Here is a 17,229-nt window from a genome sequence, read left to right as displayed (position 1 = left end):
TGGACTATGACTTTGCATGAGTAGGTATAAAATGAAAAGTGCTGGTCATGCCTAACGCAAGAAACATTGACTGCCTAGCAACAGATTTTATTTATAGGTCAATTAAACAAGGGTTGCAATAAAAGGTATAGCTTATATCTGTTGGTGAAGAAATGAAAATGGTGCATGGGAACTCTTCCTGTATCAGTATATATGCTGGGAGGGTGGGGAGATAGTTAACTAAATGTGGTGGCATCCGGAAGCGGTAATAATCCAGATGTTTATGCCATCGTAAAAATTACTAACCACCCATGGATACAACAAGAGTACTTTTTAGCACTTCAGTTTTCTGGTACCAAGAGTCCAGCTACAAGGGGGATTGTTTTTTGAATGGTTGTGCTATTGGAACAACATATTTTTTTAAGTTTTTTATATTTATTGCTGTATCCACTGCACAAAAACTCTCTTGGGTATAGAATTGATTGTAGGAATTGCCAAAAGTGTTTATGGCCATGTTTTAATGATAAGGGTACTGGGTTGGAAAACTAGAGATCTGAAACATCTGTGACTGATTTTATTGCTCTTCTTCAGGTTTGAATATATTCTAAGCTTGCGTTTTGCCATCTTTCTATTGTTAATTTTGAAAAATAATGAGATATTTTTGCTATTAATATACTGGCTGGGAATGCTGAGTAAGAAAGCTATAATCCATGGTCCATAAAAACTATAGGAATTAATAGCCCAATCATTTAAAACCCACATTTACTAGCTTTCAAGTCTTACCACCTTATATGCAAATATAAATTATTTCACAAAAATTTAAGAGACACATGGCTTAAATTTGGAGTCACATAAACGATAACAATTAAAAATAGTTTTGTCTCAATACCATATGATTTCACTCATATGTGGACTTTAAGAAACCAAACAAATGAACATAGGGGAAGGGAAGAGAAAATAATATTAAACAGAGAGGAAGGCAAACCATAAGAAACTCTTAACTATAGAGAACAAACTGAGGGTTGCTGGATGGGAGGTGGGTGGGGGCTGGGCTAAATGGGTGATGGGCATGAAGGAGGGCACTTGTTGGGATGAGCACTGCGTGTTATATGTTGGTGATGATCACTGGCTTCTGCTCCTGAAGCCAGTGCTGCCCTGAATGTTAATTAACTTGAATTTAAACAAAAATAAATAAATAAATAAATAAAATACATTAACAGGCACCCATTAGAAAATAGTTTTTTCTTCATCAAGAAAAATGAATCTTTGCCTTTTGTAAATAATTAATTAAAACAGGGTCTATCACACTACCCCAATAGCACTTCTAATTCACATTATGCAAATGTGAAAGTTTCAAGCATTGATCTCACTTCTCTCTCCATTACCAATAAGGTTATTTCTTTTGAGATGCTAAAACTACTAGCCTGTAATTCCTCAGTAAAAATACAATTCTTAAAATAAAAAGAAAAATTTCTTTATGGATAAAAGGCACACAAATCTTGTCTTCAGAGATCTTCAGGACAAACAGGCTTACATCTTAACCACAATTTAGTGCTTTTTATTTGACCAAAATAAAAGGGCTAAGAAATATGCCCATAGTTCTTACAAAAAGCTGGTACAAACTCAAAAGGCAAGTTATACGTCTTTTAAACCACAACAGTAAATTCTCAGGAGGCGTTAGGCCGAGATCAGTATGTTTTTCAGAACAGAAGTTTATTTATGAGAAGAAACCAGCCCTGAGAAGATATTTAAAGATATGCAGAAATGGTTTAAAACTTGAGGCCAAGCATTTGAAGATTGAGAAGCAGCTTTCTATTTGAGATCTGAATATCTGTAGTTATAGTCACTGTAGATTGTACACAGTGACTCTGATGTTGTAGGAAGTCTGAAAATAATTCACTTAAAACAGCTGGATTTTTAAGACTTCATCATTTCCACTAGTGGATCCCCAATGCTTCTCGACTGGCTCACGTTAGGCCCTCAATTACTGTTTGGATTAGAAGGGGGCACCAGAGATAGATGCCTGTGGTGAAGAGGTGACCATGAGAAAAATTTTAATTTAAACGAAGTATCTTAAAAAGGCAAATATTAATTGCCAGGCTTTCAATCTAAGATAATATATAGTAAGTTAAAAGGAAGACAGATTTTAGCCTTGTAAATCTTTTCCAATTTCTGAATGAAGTTACTTCTTTACTTCCGGTCAAAGTAAGCACAGAGAAAGTAAATTTGATTAAGAAGCCTCAATGAAGGGATTTTTCTGTCAGACGAGTTTTTCACAATGAGTAAATCCAAGCCCATCTACACAGGCTGACTCCAGTTCACACAGGCTAGGCTAATGCATATTCAGTTTTGGTCACCTGGGCTTCACTTTGGGGATGACTGAATGGAGCTGGGGATAGGGGTTGGGGGGATGCAGGGAGACATAGGCTGTCACTCTCTTATCCTTATGAACTGTGGCTTTTTTGATTTTCCTGTCTCTGTGCCTTTTCCTTCCCTCTGCTCACTGGAGATGTGGCTGCTGCTGGTAATCCCCTGACCATTCTCAGAGTCATAGGGCAGCAGTCCATGGTGACAAAATGCTAACTATTTATGATCTTCACTTGTGTGGCTTTCTCTTCTTTATGTAAAGGGATCTCCAAAGGGAATCTTTTCACTTCTTCGGTACCCTTGTTATTAGCTGGAAAGTTCCTTCCTTCCTCCCTCCTTTCTTTCTTTCTCTTTCTTTCTTTCTTTCTTTCTTTCTTTCTTTCTTTCTTTCTTTCTTTCTTTCTTTCTTTCAAGATTTTAACTATTTGAGAGTCTCTCAAATAGGAGCAGTGTTGGGGGGTGGGGTGGGTAGAAGGAGAAGCAGACTCCTGGCTGAGCAGAGAGCCTGCCTCAGGGCTCGATCCAGGGACTTGAGCTGAAGGAAGCAGCCTAACCAATGGAACCAACCCAAGCACCCTTAGTTGGAAATTTTCTATGAAACATCAGAAGTATTAAGAACTTGTTCCAGAGCTTGGAAGATAGGGGTCCTGAGACCGCTTCTGCATCCTCATCTTCAACTGTAGAATCCATTTATTTTGACTTGGAACTGGGGTGTCCTTGCTTCCATTCCTCAGGAAGAAGTAGAAGAACTAGGCCATTTGGATATTCTAATTTTAATCAAATCCCCTTCTTGCAGAAACTGTTATTGAGAGAGACTAGTATTAGCAAACTCCGCGTTATTAATTTTGTGTTGTCATATCAGCCTTTGTATTTGGCTTCAGGTAAAACAAAGTGGGAGTGAGGTATCAATGCTGTCATTGGTTCCGTTTGCTTTACTTTGCCCTGACCATTCAAGAGTCTCAACACACATGAATCCTTAAATTTAGATAAATACCGTCGAACTTGAAGAGAGTGAACTCTAGGCTCATAGCTCAAGTGAGCAGAACCTTCCCCCCCTCCTGATTAGGTGATGCTTTAACTGTCTTTGGGGTGCATCTGCTTCTTTTCCCACTTACCACCCACACTCCATTTGTGGTAGAGTGACAATATATGCTGTTTAATTGCATAGCTGCTTCTCCTGGGTGAGCTGGGAGAGAGAAGGGGGATTAAGTTGCATATGGCTAGCTCAGTTGTTATTGAACGATGCCCTGACTGATGCCTAATGTCTGCGGAGGATTTTCTTTGGATCCTGATCAATGGAGTGCTGGACACTGAGGACAGCAAATGGCCATTTTCTCTCCTGTCTTTCAAATGAAGCATGTCCTCTCTGAAGGGCAATCTATCTAGGCTGGCTCTCAAGTTTAAATGTAAACGACACTGTGTTCTTCACTTTGAAGGCAGACACAGGCTTGTCCCATTGATGGCCAAGAGGCTTTGTGGAAGGAAGCAGCTTTTGTTACAAGTTTAAAATTCAGCCAGTATTCTATCTCTGCGGGAAGCTTAACGGGAAGATTCCTTTAATGTGGTGCGCGCGTCCTTTATATGGCTGGGAGCTCCTGGGACTGGAACCTGGTGCCCTGTCTGTGCAGAGGTCAGCTGGTGAGTGTGCCCTGCTCTCTTCCCTCAGAAAGACCGACACTGATTTCTTTTCCAATCAAATAGGAGTCATAGGAAAGTTTGAGCAACACAAATATACAAGAAGGTGTGGTTTTTAAAAATCATATTCTCGACGGCTCACTATTGAGTGAGTTAGTCGTAGAGAGACAACACTGCGTGGGAATATCTAATGTGCCTGGTGCTCCAAAGAGGATTCTGTGCTGCCGTCCATCTCATGTGGAGGCAGTGTGTTCTATGATGGGGGAAAAGATAAATGGAACGCTGCCCACTAAGAGAGGTTTGTTTTATTTTTATTTGAAAATATTCATAATAGCCTGAGATTTCTGCCTTGTGATTTGAGTAGTAGAGCCCGCGGTGGGGCGTTTTGAGCGGGCCCCTTCTTCTGAGGTGGGCTGATTTCAGAGTACTTAAATTTGACCCTCCTGCCACTGCAAACTGTCCTGGGAAAGCTATCAAGTTATTTGCCTTCTAGTCCTTAACTGTAAAAACACAGTGACTTTGCTTCTTTGCATTGCATCTAAAGTTATAATAAGAATGTGTAAGCGAAGTAGTATAGTTATTGTGTTCAAAGCTTTAGCAATCAGGTGCTTTGTGATATATTTGTGTCAGTCAAACCAACACCTAAGAAAGTAACACCTGATTCATTACCTTTTCTTCAAGAGACAAAGTAACGAAAGAGCCATCAAACACTGTTGTAGAAAAAGGGAAGGAGGGGCGTTTGGCTGGGTCAGCCCTTAGAGCATGCAACTCTTGATCTCAGGGTCATGAGCTTGAGCCCCAAGTTGGGTATAGAGTTTACTAAAAGAAAGAAAAAAAAAAAAAGAAGAAGAAGAAAGAGGGGCCTCTGGGTGGCTCAGTCCTTAAGCTTCTGCCTTTGGCTCAGGTCATGATCTCAGGGTCTTGGGATAGAGCCCCACATTGGGCTCCCTGCTCAGCAGGAAACCTGCTTCTCCCTCTCCCACTCCTCCTGCTTGTATTGCCTGTGTCTCTCTCTGTCAAATAAATAAATAAAATCTTAAAAAGGGGGGGGAGGGAATCTTGGGGAGTAAGACTATTAATTCTGCCTACAAACTTCATGTTGTTATCAGATTAAAGTTTTAAAAATGTATAATTTCCCTGGCATTAGAAAACAACATAATTCAATTTTTACTCTTCAATTTTATAAGTAGGTCTGTTGAGCTCATTAAAGGCTAATGAAATATAAATGTGGGTTTTTGGTTTTTGTGTGTTTTTTGCTGTTGTTTCTTTGTACTTTTTGTTTGTTTGTTTGTTTTGTTTTTACAACAGGTACTCCCCACTTTCTTCTCTAGTTGTACTTGTGAATTTCCATCTTTCTTTTGGGAAATCTACAGAGGGGAGAATATATTGTGATATAGAATGAAGAGGTTCTAATGGGACTGGGGAAGGGCATTGTCCCAAAAGAAGCCCAAAAGAGTCACCCTCACTAACAGGGAAACCACTTTATGTCTGTGGCTCAGCCACATTTTTGTTGGGACACATGTTTTTAAATTAAAAGGACATCCATGAATCAAAAAAGATTAGCTTAGTTGTAAACATTTTTAAAAAGTATTTAGAAGAAGAAAAAATGCCAGATGGTGTTAAGAACACCCTGTGCTCCAGGCTCACTGCTTTCCCTGAACCACCTTCATTCTTAATGACTGCTTTGACACCATCACCGCTGATTATCTTCAAGCACCTCAGAGAAGAAAATGTTTCAATTATATCAAGGGGCAGTCAATGACTCACCTGGTTAAGAACATATAGGAATCCTCCCCAAATCCACATATTATCTGCCCAGGAAGCTTAAATGTCTATGTGTGTTTCCTTGCAAAAATGTACAAGATTTTCTAGACTGGGGAGTTAATAGAAGCTGATTTTTTTTTTTTTAAAGATTTTATTTATTGTTTAACAGAGAGTGAGAGAGAGAAAGCATAAGCAGGGGGCCCGGCAGTCAGAAGGAAAGGGAAAGGGAGAAGCAGACTCCCCGCCAAGCAAGGGGCCTGATACGGGGCTCCATCCGCAGACCCTGGGATGACGACCTGAGCTGAAGGTAGATGCTTAACCGACTGAGCCACCAAAGTGCCCCTGATATCTATCTATATAGATATAGACAGATAGATAGATTTTTTAATTTTTTTTTTTAAAGGAGATGAATTCTCAGCTGTTTAAACCAGAGAGGGTTATACTTCCTGTATGTAAGAAACTAAATAGTTGTGCTGGCTGGAAGTTAACTGACCTGTGAACCATCGCTGTGCCCATGTAGGCTGGTCCATGCCACTGCAGTTCTTTTCTTTCTTGACTGACTTCTGGATCAGATGAAGTGCTGGGTTCATTCTGAGTTACCAAGTTGTATCTTCCTCACGGTGCCTCTCTTTTGGGTATATAAACAGGAACCTCTAGAGATATTAATCCCACTTTACTTCATCACATTACTTACTGTGAATTTGGTGTTTAACAAAAGCCTTTGGTAACTAAATAACGAGTACCCCTGCGCCTCTTCGAATGAGGGAAAGTGGTCTTAGGTGTCGCCCACTTCCCCTCTCCCCTTCTCGGCCTCCGCCTCTTTGGAGGGGCCCCCTCTCTCTCCTGGGATAACCTGGCTGAGCCCAGATTATGCTGTGTGCTCACTGACAGCTCCTTTCGACTCCAGGCTTAATGCAGCTCCCTAATGCGGCCTCACGTGGGTCTGTAAATGACACGGTGCTGCACCAGGCTACTCCCAGCCCTTCCCAGACTGCTCACCCGTGTACGTCTCTAGCGGGGGCAAGTAACTCCAACCGTGCTTGTCCTCTCCCCAAACGGTGTTGGTTCTTTTCTTGAAATGAACCTTGGAGGAGGGAAGGGCCGGGATTTAAAAGGCAGGAATTCCTGTCATGTGCTACAGCGGAGCTGCCGTAGCAACAGCAGCAGCAGCACCAGCACCAGCAGCAGCAGCGAGTCATTGAGTGAGACTGCACCATTTTCTTCTCACCCTGCATAGAGGTGTGGTTGGAAGCGGCAGTAAACTGCACCCCCACCCCCAGCAGTTCCTCAGAGGTGGCCTCTTCCTGGCTCCAGTCGGAAGACACAGACTGTCTGGAGGAGTCCCCAAAGACTGTTCCAATTGGTGATGTGTGTCTAAGGAAGGCTTTTTCAACTAGTAGGATGCTTGCCGGCACTTGCGGCCACCCTACTGCTCAAGAGCTCCGAGTCTAGTGCTCCGCCTTCCTCGGGGACCACTTCCGAGTGTGGGTGCACACCTATGCCTGCGTGTGTGCAGGTGGGCGCTGCTGGGGGGCTTGGCCTGGGACCTTGGCACGTTCTGGTGAATTATGGGTGCTGCAGAGGCTGGAGCAAGATTATGACCTAGCTCGGGGGCGGAGTGGATTATTTCGTGAGTGCTCTGGCTGCCAGCCATTGCCCTGGTGGGCAAAATCACATCTCCATCTAGCTCTAAAATCACCTGGCTTGCTGGAGAGTGGAAACCGAGCTGCGGTAACTGCTTCTGCTGATTTTCTCTGCAAAATGGCTCACGCTGCTGCTTCTATTAAAAAAGTTCGAGAGGCCGAACTGGATGAAAAGGAAAAAAACCTTGAGAGAGAGAGAAAAAAACAACGGAAAATCCCCAGGGAACGTATGGAACGGAAAAGAAAGGTATGAGGAGCACCCCTTTAACCCCTTCCCTCTGAGGCTCTGGGTAGAACCATCCAGCCTCAGAACTGGCAACTTCATCTTCCCTTCCCTCCATCATTCCCCTGCACCATTTCCAAGCTCCGTTTGCAGCCTATAGCTCATGTCCAAATTTGCTGCATTGGGAGGAGATGCCTGAGCAGGGCAAATTTCCTTCCCTTTAACCACGCAAAGCCTTCACGTCGTTTTTCTCAGTTATGGGTACTCAATCTCAGAGCCAGGTGCTTTATTTCTCCAAGTAACTCTGAGCACTTGTCATAGTAGAAGGAAGGGGCTGATTTATGGTTGGAAGGTTAAAGTATTTTCCCCTTTTGGTTCCTCATCTCTACTACTACATTTTCAGCACTGCGCCTTCTCACGGACTGTATATTCGATGTAGGTCTCTGATTAAGAATAAACCACAGGTTTTATTTACTCATTTTTCTTTCCCCCTTCTGAAGGTTGACACTGTTCTGTGTGAAACTGCTCTAAGAATACTGGTGCAGTGAGCCGTGTCCCAGCATCTTTAAAATTTTAATTCGTTTATTTTCTGGTTTCCATCATTAATCTTATGATTCATAGCAATTAAGCGAAAAGACTAAGGTTAAATAATGGGAAGAAATGTTGTTTCTCTTTACGTTAAACTCTGGACCTGTCACGTTCTTTTAAAATGTTCTATTCTTTAAAATAGAAATAATCATACAACCTGGTGGAACCGAAATAGTCCTTTGGCCAGTGGTCTGGTTCTAAAGGGAAAGATCTCTGTAAATGTCTTAATTAACGAAGTAGGTCACTGAATAATTTCAGGATGTAATAAATGGCATATTGCATTAGCAAAGCATAAAAATAGTGATTTGTACACAAGCTGTTGTTAAACATAACTCCAGGGTTGGGAATGCATTGCAGATCTAGATGCTTAATAATCCATATGCTCAATGCTTTTTTGCCCCCCTTCCTCAGTCATAGGAAATTATGTTTACCTTTCCATTTTGGGGGATGTTATTTTTGCCACATTTTTGGAAAGACGCTTGAGGACCCACATTGAACTGAGCCCTTACTACGTAGGGATTTATCCCATTTCAGTTTTATTACTTATTTTATCGCTAGTTAGCGTAAGTTACTATTATTAGGCAACATAATTAAATAAAATTGGCAGTATAGTTTCCCTTTTGGGGGAAAACTTTAATATTGCTTGTCTGACCTTTAGAAGGCCTTGCCTCAAGGATGCAGTCATTCTTTATTATAATATCAAAAGTATTATTGACCCTTTCTGTGGGAGTTGGCTTCCTTCTTGACAACTACTACAGTTCTGCTTCTAATCCTCCAAGTGAAACATTGCTATATGAAGCAATTTCCTGTGATTGTATCTTTTTTTCTTTTTCTTTTTCTTTCTTTCTTTCTTTCTTTTTTTTTTTTTTAATCTTGTGTTCTCCTAAAAATAGTGTATTACTTCCCGGTCAGGACTGTTTATTCAGCCTTCAGTTGTGACCTAGTAACGTCATGTCGCTAGAGTACCATGCATACACCTAGGAAATTTCTCGGTCTCACTCTGGTTTGTTTCTGTTTCTGGTTCATTTTTCCCCTTTTCTATACTTTATTAAAATTGAAAGACTACCTCACTGAAATGAAGTAGTGCCAAGAGTTATTGATAATCTCAGTTGCTTGGATGCTGCTTTGCTTTAGCTTGAATCCAACATGGTGGGCAAGATCATTGGTTAATAATGTGGTCATAGGACAGGATTATCTGATCTTCACATCTAGATAATACCATTAAGCTAGAACCAAAGAAACTTGGAGGAATAATGGCATAGTTATCATTTGTTCCTGTTCTTGACCTCTTTCTCTTTTTTTAAAACATACCTACCCGCCCTCTTCCTTTTTCTACTGCAGATGCATGTGGTATTTTGAGTATTTACACAGCACAACAAATGCTTGCTTAAAGAGTGGCTGAGATATTTAGCTGTATCAGATTAATTTTTTAGCTCCCATCCATAACTACTTGAGCCAGTTCTAAATTCTGGTTTGAGAGAAGAAAAATTTACCTCACTGTTATGCTTTAAGGTTTGGAGAATAGTAGTTCATAAAGAAATGAGAAAGGGATAGTTGCCTATTAGTGGCACTCTGGAACAGCATCTCCAGAAAATGACCTAAAAATTATACTTTATTTGCTGTTGCCATTTTACAATTATAAAGAAATACATCAGTTGTAATGAGGATTAAAAGTATCAGTTACATATCTGTTTGTAAAAATTATTTTGCTAATAAACTTGTTTACTTACAAAATTCAGATGAGACTTGTCTCAGTGCAGACAAGAGCCAGTTATGGAGCTTGAAAAAAATATGTAAGCTGATTATGAAAAGATTTCTACTGACAGATGAATTATTAAGTATTAAATCAATTAGGCTGCTTCATATTTGTATATCATTTTAGGATTCTTTTCTAAACTTGCTGTTGATTACAAGAATCTTTGCATTATGATTTTGTACTCCATAAAACATTTTAAATAAATTTTAATTACTGTAAACATGAAATACATTGCATGCTTTGCTATAAGCCCTCTATCACATTGTTGGTTGTGTGGTTTTTTAAAAATGGCTACGTTTGTATAATAGGAGATCTAGTTTCAACTTCATTATAGGCAGAATTTATCTTAGAATAAAAATGTTCAGTCTTCAAGCTATAGTCTGGATAGTTAATATTTAAATATATTGTGTACCAAATGTGTTTTGTCATACTATGATAGAGCTAGAATATAACTTTTCTTTAAGCAAAGGGACCAAGATTAAGATTAGTTGAAGCAAACTAAGTTTTTTGTTTTTTGTTTTCGCTCAAAAGAGTACACTGACATTCTAGGTTTTTCTAGGAATAAGGATATTCCTATTCTAATTATTAGCTTATATTAAGTCATTTCTTTGTATGTCCACTGTCTTATTTTTACACTAGAATCTGAGAATTTTAAACTTGAGAATGATTCCCAAAGTCATGATTTCTCCCAGACTTATAAGACTGAGTTGTAGGGAGTGACTGCGAGTATAATATTCTTTCTAAAGTCATGAATACGGGACTGAGGAGTTGTTTGGGGCAACAGTCCTTCCCGCTGTCCTCCCTTGCTCCCTCTCTCTCACAGCTGGAAAAAATATATTCTCTCTACAATCACATATATATTTTTTTAATTTGAAAAAACATTATTTCAGAGAATCTGCAAAAAACAAAACAATTCCATCCTTGAAATAAAACATATACTTAAATAATATTTCTCATTTAAACTTATGATAACGAGCAATTTTCAAACAATTGGTATGTTTTCTATGTCTCAGCATGGACAAACCATTTTCCAATTCATCATAGTGTCTACAGCACTCACTGGAATTGTATGTCATAGAAGGCAATTTGAATGACCAGTTCTCAGCATTGTAATGCTTAAGAAGTTCTTCCTTTTTATTTTAGTTTATACTGTTCAAAAAGCCAGAGTTCATGTTCCCCATAAAGTTGTAAGAGAATAATATTTATTTATTTATCGAGGACTTTATTTATTTGACAGAGAAAGAGAGATCATAAGTAGGCAGAGAGGCAGGCAGAGAGAGAGAGAGGAGGAAGCAGGCTCCCTGCTGAGCAGAGAGCCTAATGTGGGGCTCGATCCCAGGACCCTGGGATCATGACCCGAGTGGAAGGCAGAGGCTTAACCCACTGAGCCACCCAGGTGCCCTGAGAATAATATTTATTGATAACCAATGTGGCTCTGTCTCAGCACTTTACATACATTGTACTGCTTAATCCTAAAACAGGTCTATACATTAGGGATTATTCTTGCCATTTTACAAATAAGGAAACTGAGACTCAGGCTCATGGAACTTGCTTAATCATATGTAACTATTATGTGCCAGAGCTGGGATTTGAACTCAGGGTCCAAAGTACTTTGGGAAAAAGAAGTAATGATTTCTTGGTTTTGTATCTACAATGAATGTAGGGCATAAGTAAATCATTTAATCTGCCATGCTTCAATTTCTTCATCTTCAAAATGTCTTCCTACAACTGAAAGGAATTTAATTACTGTGAGGATAAGTTCAATGATCTGTTTGAGATGAAACTATAAATTTAAGTTTATGATTCTATCATGATTGCATCAAGATATTTCATGAGATTTCTTGGAAAATCAAATAATAAGAGTCAGCATTTGCTCCTTAGATACAGCAGTTGATGTCAATGATAGACAATGGTATATTATCATTCTTTGATACAATTTTATCAGGATCTTGAAATGTATTTTCACATTTTTTAAGCTGACACAGAAAGGTGATTTTGTAGGGGATTACACAGAAAGCAAACTTTTTTCCAAGTCCTTTTTATTGAACTTCATAGAAGATGTTCTGATCAGTTCTTTGCTTTTATTTTTTATGTCGATAATTTTTATCTTGAAGAGAACAAGTTTCACTGTTTTAGGATAACCTTTGGAAACCTGCTCCCCCACCTCCCACCCACCACTATATTCTCCTTGTTCACATGGTTATTAAGTTGATGGCAACGAGAGTACTTGTTCAGTATATACAATGCACTTATCACCAAGTTGTAGAGGTACATAAAGAGATGGAGACTTGTTAAAGTTACTAATTAGTGTACTTCAGTCAAATGGAAGAATGTTATTTGCAAGTGTGGAGAGGAATGTGTTCTAGAACTTTTGAATTGCATTATGAGTTGTAAATGAACGTTGAAAACAATGGGTGACTGTGCCATTTCCCTGGTGGTTTGTGGTGAACCCTGTTGTGTAGGAGGAAGGTGTCTAGTTCAGTCATCTTTCTTGTCTTTGAGTCTTCTGCAAGGCACTCAGCAGCCTGATTCCAAATGGAAGGCCAACTCTGAGAGCAATGATACTTAGCCAAGAACCAAGTACACAAAGATTTCTGGGCACCAAACCAAATATAATATGATTAAAAATACAATGACAACATAATAATGTGGTCCTGTATAATGTATTACATGCTAAAACTATTCAAAAATGGCAAATCCCAGTAACATTTTTTAAGGGGCAAAGGAAGAGGGAGAGAGAGAATCTTAAGCAGGCTCCATGCCTAGCACAAAGCCCAATGCAGGGCTTCATCTCACAACCCTAAGATCATGACCTGAACTGAAATCAAGAGTCAGACACTTCACGACTGAGCCACCCATGTGCGTCCCCAATAACATTTTTTAGGACTTATGTCAAATTGTCTTGATTTCTTACAACCCCTTCATCAATATATCAGTACTAACAGAAACCACACTAACATAAGGTAGATTGGTGAGGTCTTGAGCTTTATCTGGACATTTGCTATTCTTATGTCCTAATGTCTACTCATAAATAAAAACAAAGGTTTTGCTGATTTGATTTCCCATTGAGTCTAAATAAATATGCTCAGGTCTATCTATTCACATCTAGAGGCTTTATGGAATCATGATTTTTTTAAAAAGCACTTTCTTCTTAACACTGTTTCTTTTCCCATTCTTAGTTGCATTCACAAACCCTGTCTTGGCTAGAACAATTATCTTTACAGAAATGACCTGCACTCTTAATGGTATTCTTTGCCAGTACTGTAAGTCTGGGTTTTTATTAGTTTAATTATAAAGAACTTCTTTTAACCGTTGAGTGGTGACAACCAGCTTAGGGTGACAGCTTAGGGTGACTTTGTAGGATTGTGGCAAAAATAGACCCAATTACAAGGCTTGAGATAAGTGTTTAAGAAGACTGTTACAAGACACAATCTTAATGTAAAGAAGCTACTATAGGGCGCCTGGGTGGCTCAGTGGGTTAAGCCGCTGCCTTCGGCTCAGGTCATGATCTCAGGGTCCTGGGATCGAGTCCCGCATCGGGCTCTCTGCTCAGCAGGGAGCCTGCTTCCTCCTCTCTCTCTCTGCCTGCCTCTCTGACTACTTGTGTTCTCCCTCTGACGAATAAATAAAAATAAAATCTTTAAAAAAAAAAAAAAAAAGAAGCTACTATAAGTGAGTTTAATTTATTAATGGAATCTAAAATCTTTAAACAGAACCCAATATAATTTTTCCCCTTTCTTGTTACATTAATCTGAGTTCATATAAATTATTTTATCTTAAAAAAAGTTCAAATTAATTCATTGATGATCTTTATTATCTAACTTCTAATTTTATAAGTTACCTTATTCATCAATAATGATATTTCCAGCACATTTTGACATTGTACAGAGTACTGAAAACTTTTTATAGAGGTATTTGAAGGAGTCAGTGAAAATACAGGGAAGTTAAGAATTCTGCTCACATATTTAATGATCTTTTTGTGTTTGTGTTTTCCATTATGTCACCCTTTCTCATTTGTATTTCTCAAAATAATTTCTTCCTCACAAAAAAAAAAATACTTTTATTCTCAGTGACAGGGACACTGTGCATTAAATTAGGAATAGTACAAAGAAGGCAATTCGCAAAATCTGAAGTTCTACATAAATTGCTAGTGGAATCATCCATCAGCTATTTGAGTGTGACCCTTTTTCTCCAGAAATGACTCATGATTTTAAGTGTGTACAGTGTTATGGAAAATCTCATCAGAGTGCTCTAGCTTCATCCTAGTTATAATAAATCAGAATCTTGGGGATAGACTAAGAGAGAAAGGAAACTGTAATCTATATATTTTTAAAGCTACCCAGGTGATTCCTACGAGAATTAGAATCCACTGGAATAAATATTTCTATCCCTCCCCTTCCCTGCCCCCCACTCTTAAACTCTGTTCCATTTTTAAATTTGGAACAATAACAAATTTACCAGTATAACTGCCATTGAGAAAAATTTTCCCTTTGTTAATAAGGAGGCACCCTGGCAACCTTTTTAAAGTCTAATGAGACTAATTGGTCTATATAATAACCAATTAATTCTGAACACAGGAAGAACCAAGTGTTTAAGAGACAAGCTGTAAAGCTTCATAATGTGTATGACCATCTCTGCTCGAAATGGAGTAAACTTCAGGAATGAGACTTGTGTGTTTGAGTTCTGTTAACTAAGCTCAAAGAAAATCAGAGTTAGGTCAGCTAGGTTTTTGAAGGAAGGCCACTAAAATGTGATTTAAAAGTTACGTCTTAAACAGATTTTGCTATTTTGAATAAACTCAAGCAAATGTCCTAGGGATTTAACTGGTAACTTAGCAGCCTTGGCATCCTCAAACCTTTAGAGATGTCAACACTTCTGGAACTCCTCATGTGTGTCAACAGCTACTTTTTGTTTCTTATACCTGACTTTGATAGATTTCCTGTATCATATCAAAAATCATATACATTGGCATGAATGCGTGGAAAGAAGAAGGAATGAGCAACTCAGAGGATTTATCTCCTCTAATTCTTCATATATTTCTCTTTATATTTCTAATTCATCAACTTCTTACAGTACCAGGTTTTTTGCTTATTTGTCTCTTATGTTTTTGTTTTTTGCGTGAATATTTTACCAACTGCTTTCTCATTCTCTTCCCAGTTCACCATAGCTGCCACCAGGGCACCAAAGAGGGATTCTCCACCAGTTTGTGCAGAATTCTGGAATGGACTTTTTAGCATGTACTGTTGGAGTTACTGCTTCTGTTTCCCCTCTATCTTTCCCATTAGGGCCTCACTGCAATTCAACCTACCCTTTTCTAGAGGAGTTCCCTTATTGTATATCATAACTATGCTGCCTATGTCATGGGGAACACCTCAGTAGAAGTATTGGTCTCAGGTTGGGATACCAGGATCGAGAGAGGGAGCCCCACATAGGCTTCTGCGCTCATCAGGGAGTCTGCTTCTCTTCCTCGCCCTCTCCCCGTGCCCCTCCCCCTGCCTATGTGCATTGGCCTGCACATGTGCTCTCTCTCAAATAAATAAATAAATCTAAAACAAAAACAAAAACAAGGCAGAAGTGTAGATTGACAATGACCTCTCTTTTTATGTGTCTGTATGGGAGTAATGATGATTTTCCCAAATGCCTATATATATATATATATATATATATATATATATATATATATATATCAGGGGAGTGATTTAAAGTCTAGGTTAAATTTTAAAAAAAATTATATTAACATACAAACATGAACTCTGAGAATCTGCATTAGTTTTATTATGAATACAAAGATCAAACATTACTTTTGTGTTTGAAACCAAGTACAGCTGTCAACGCTTTCAAGACTTTAAGCAAAATAAAAGATAGATTTAAGGTGTAAGGGTATAAAGAATAAGCAACATACCAGAAAGGTGTTTACTAACATAATAAGTGGTATTTATGCAGAATTACCAGATACTTCTAAAGCTCATAAAGATAAATTTAGGAGACTTGTGTTTAATTCTATCTACTTAACTGTGATGTTAGGTAAACAAATTGATCTGACCTTAGTTTTCCTGCTATAAAATGATAAGAACCTGAGATGTGTTAAATTCTTTCTCTTCTTGTATGACACACCATTTTTAATTGTGTCTTTGCTGCTTTTCATTTTTACAAATGATTGAGGTATTCAGGGGGGATCTCCAAGTTTTTCTTTATTTAATAGGGATTTTTGTTGTTGTTGTTTTGAGCTCAACCTATGTCCAAGACACAGTGCCTTCATCCAAGGGATTCTCAGACCACCTGGGGTAATAGGTACCTTCACAGGTACCAAGAATAAAATGTTAGTTGGGCCATTAAGTTGGATTGGAGATTGTCTATTTTCTATATGTATTATGTAAGTTTTCTTTAGTAGGCCTTGTGTTCATAAGTTCTTATCTGGTAGAAGAAATAATGGAAGGAGATAGTTCCTGTTGTGGTACTTGACATTTTCTGAAATTTGTTAAGACAGGATATGTATGAAATGAAGTAATCTTATGAAAGTGTGTGGTCATTTTTCTGTTGTATTTCAGATGCTGATTTGAGTCACTTGGCGGAAAAAAAGTTTACTGTGGCTCCCTTATGTTCTGTGAATCCTCTGAATACTGATAAATACCATGACTTACAAATCCACAGAGCAATATTATCATGGTGTCTTTAATCATTTGACAAAGATATAATGGCAGTCATGACGGCTGCCCACTGTAAACACGTGAACCTCAGCAGTTCACACACCCATTCAACTGTACAGCTCAGTGAAAATAAGACACTGCCTGAGTTCTTCCAGGAGCAGAAGTACAAACTTCCTCCTTATTTATGGTTCATGCCTCAAACTGGGCCAGAATGCTTAATTAAACCATGTCACATTCTGAAACAACTGAAACCCATAAAGTGTAAGTGGGACAGCTTACCTGGAAACAGTAACTCCCTTGAGAGTAGGGGTCACTTGGGAACTGAGAAGCTTTTGTTCAGGATGGTCATCTACAAAGCACGGGGCTTTGGTGTGGGTTCTGAGGGACAGGACTCCAAGACTGGGTGTGGGTGGTGGGGGGGAAGACATCTGTGTAAGCACAAGTTGTCCTTACTGGGGAGAAGGCAGATGACAAAGGACCAAGTGGCAGATGCCGACTCTGACTATAAACACTTTATCAAATTGTATAAGGGCCTTTTATATAACATAAACCACTCATACTCAGTTATTTAACACAAAAAGCAGTATTTCTGAGCTTCTGGCTTTTCTGCTAGAAAATAGCACTGGA

At 38.8% G+C, this 17,229-nt stretch overlaps 1 protein-coding gene across 18 annotated transcripts in view; it reads left to right on the top strand.

Moving 5' to 3' along the window:
• Positions 1-17,229, top strand: part of ANK2 (ankyrin 2) — a 661,731-nt gene that overhangs the window by 401,314 nt on the left and 243,188 nt on the right. For 2 of the 18 annotated variants that reach the window (XM_082727923.1, XM_082727931.1), the window contains exon 1: positions 6,943-7,635. The exons of 13 other annotated variants lie outside the window; for them this stretch is intronic. In XM_082727923.1, coding sequence (XP_082584049.1) covers positions 7,507-7,635 — 129 coding nt within the window. In that variant the 5' untranslated portion in view covers positions 6,943-7,506. Of the gene's footprint in view, positions 1-6,900; positions 7,636-17,229 lie in introns of those variants that run through there. 3 more of the 18 variants (XM_082727922.1, XM_082727916.1, XM_082727920.1) reach the window with 3 other exon arrangements.

This window comes from Mustela nivalis, assembly GCF_964662115.1.
Source record: "Mustela nivalis genome assembly, chromosome: 4".
In the NCBI taxonomy this organism is placed as follows: Eukaryota; Metazoa; Chordata; class Mammalia; order Carnivora; family Mustelidae; genus Mustela; species Mustela nivalis.
The sequence above is the reverse complement of the archived record's forward strand: the minus strand, read 5'-3'. Positions and strand labels throughout refer to the sequence as shown.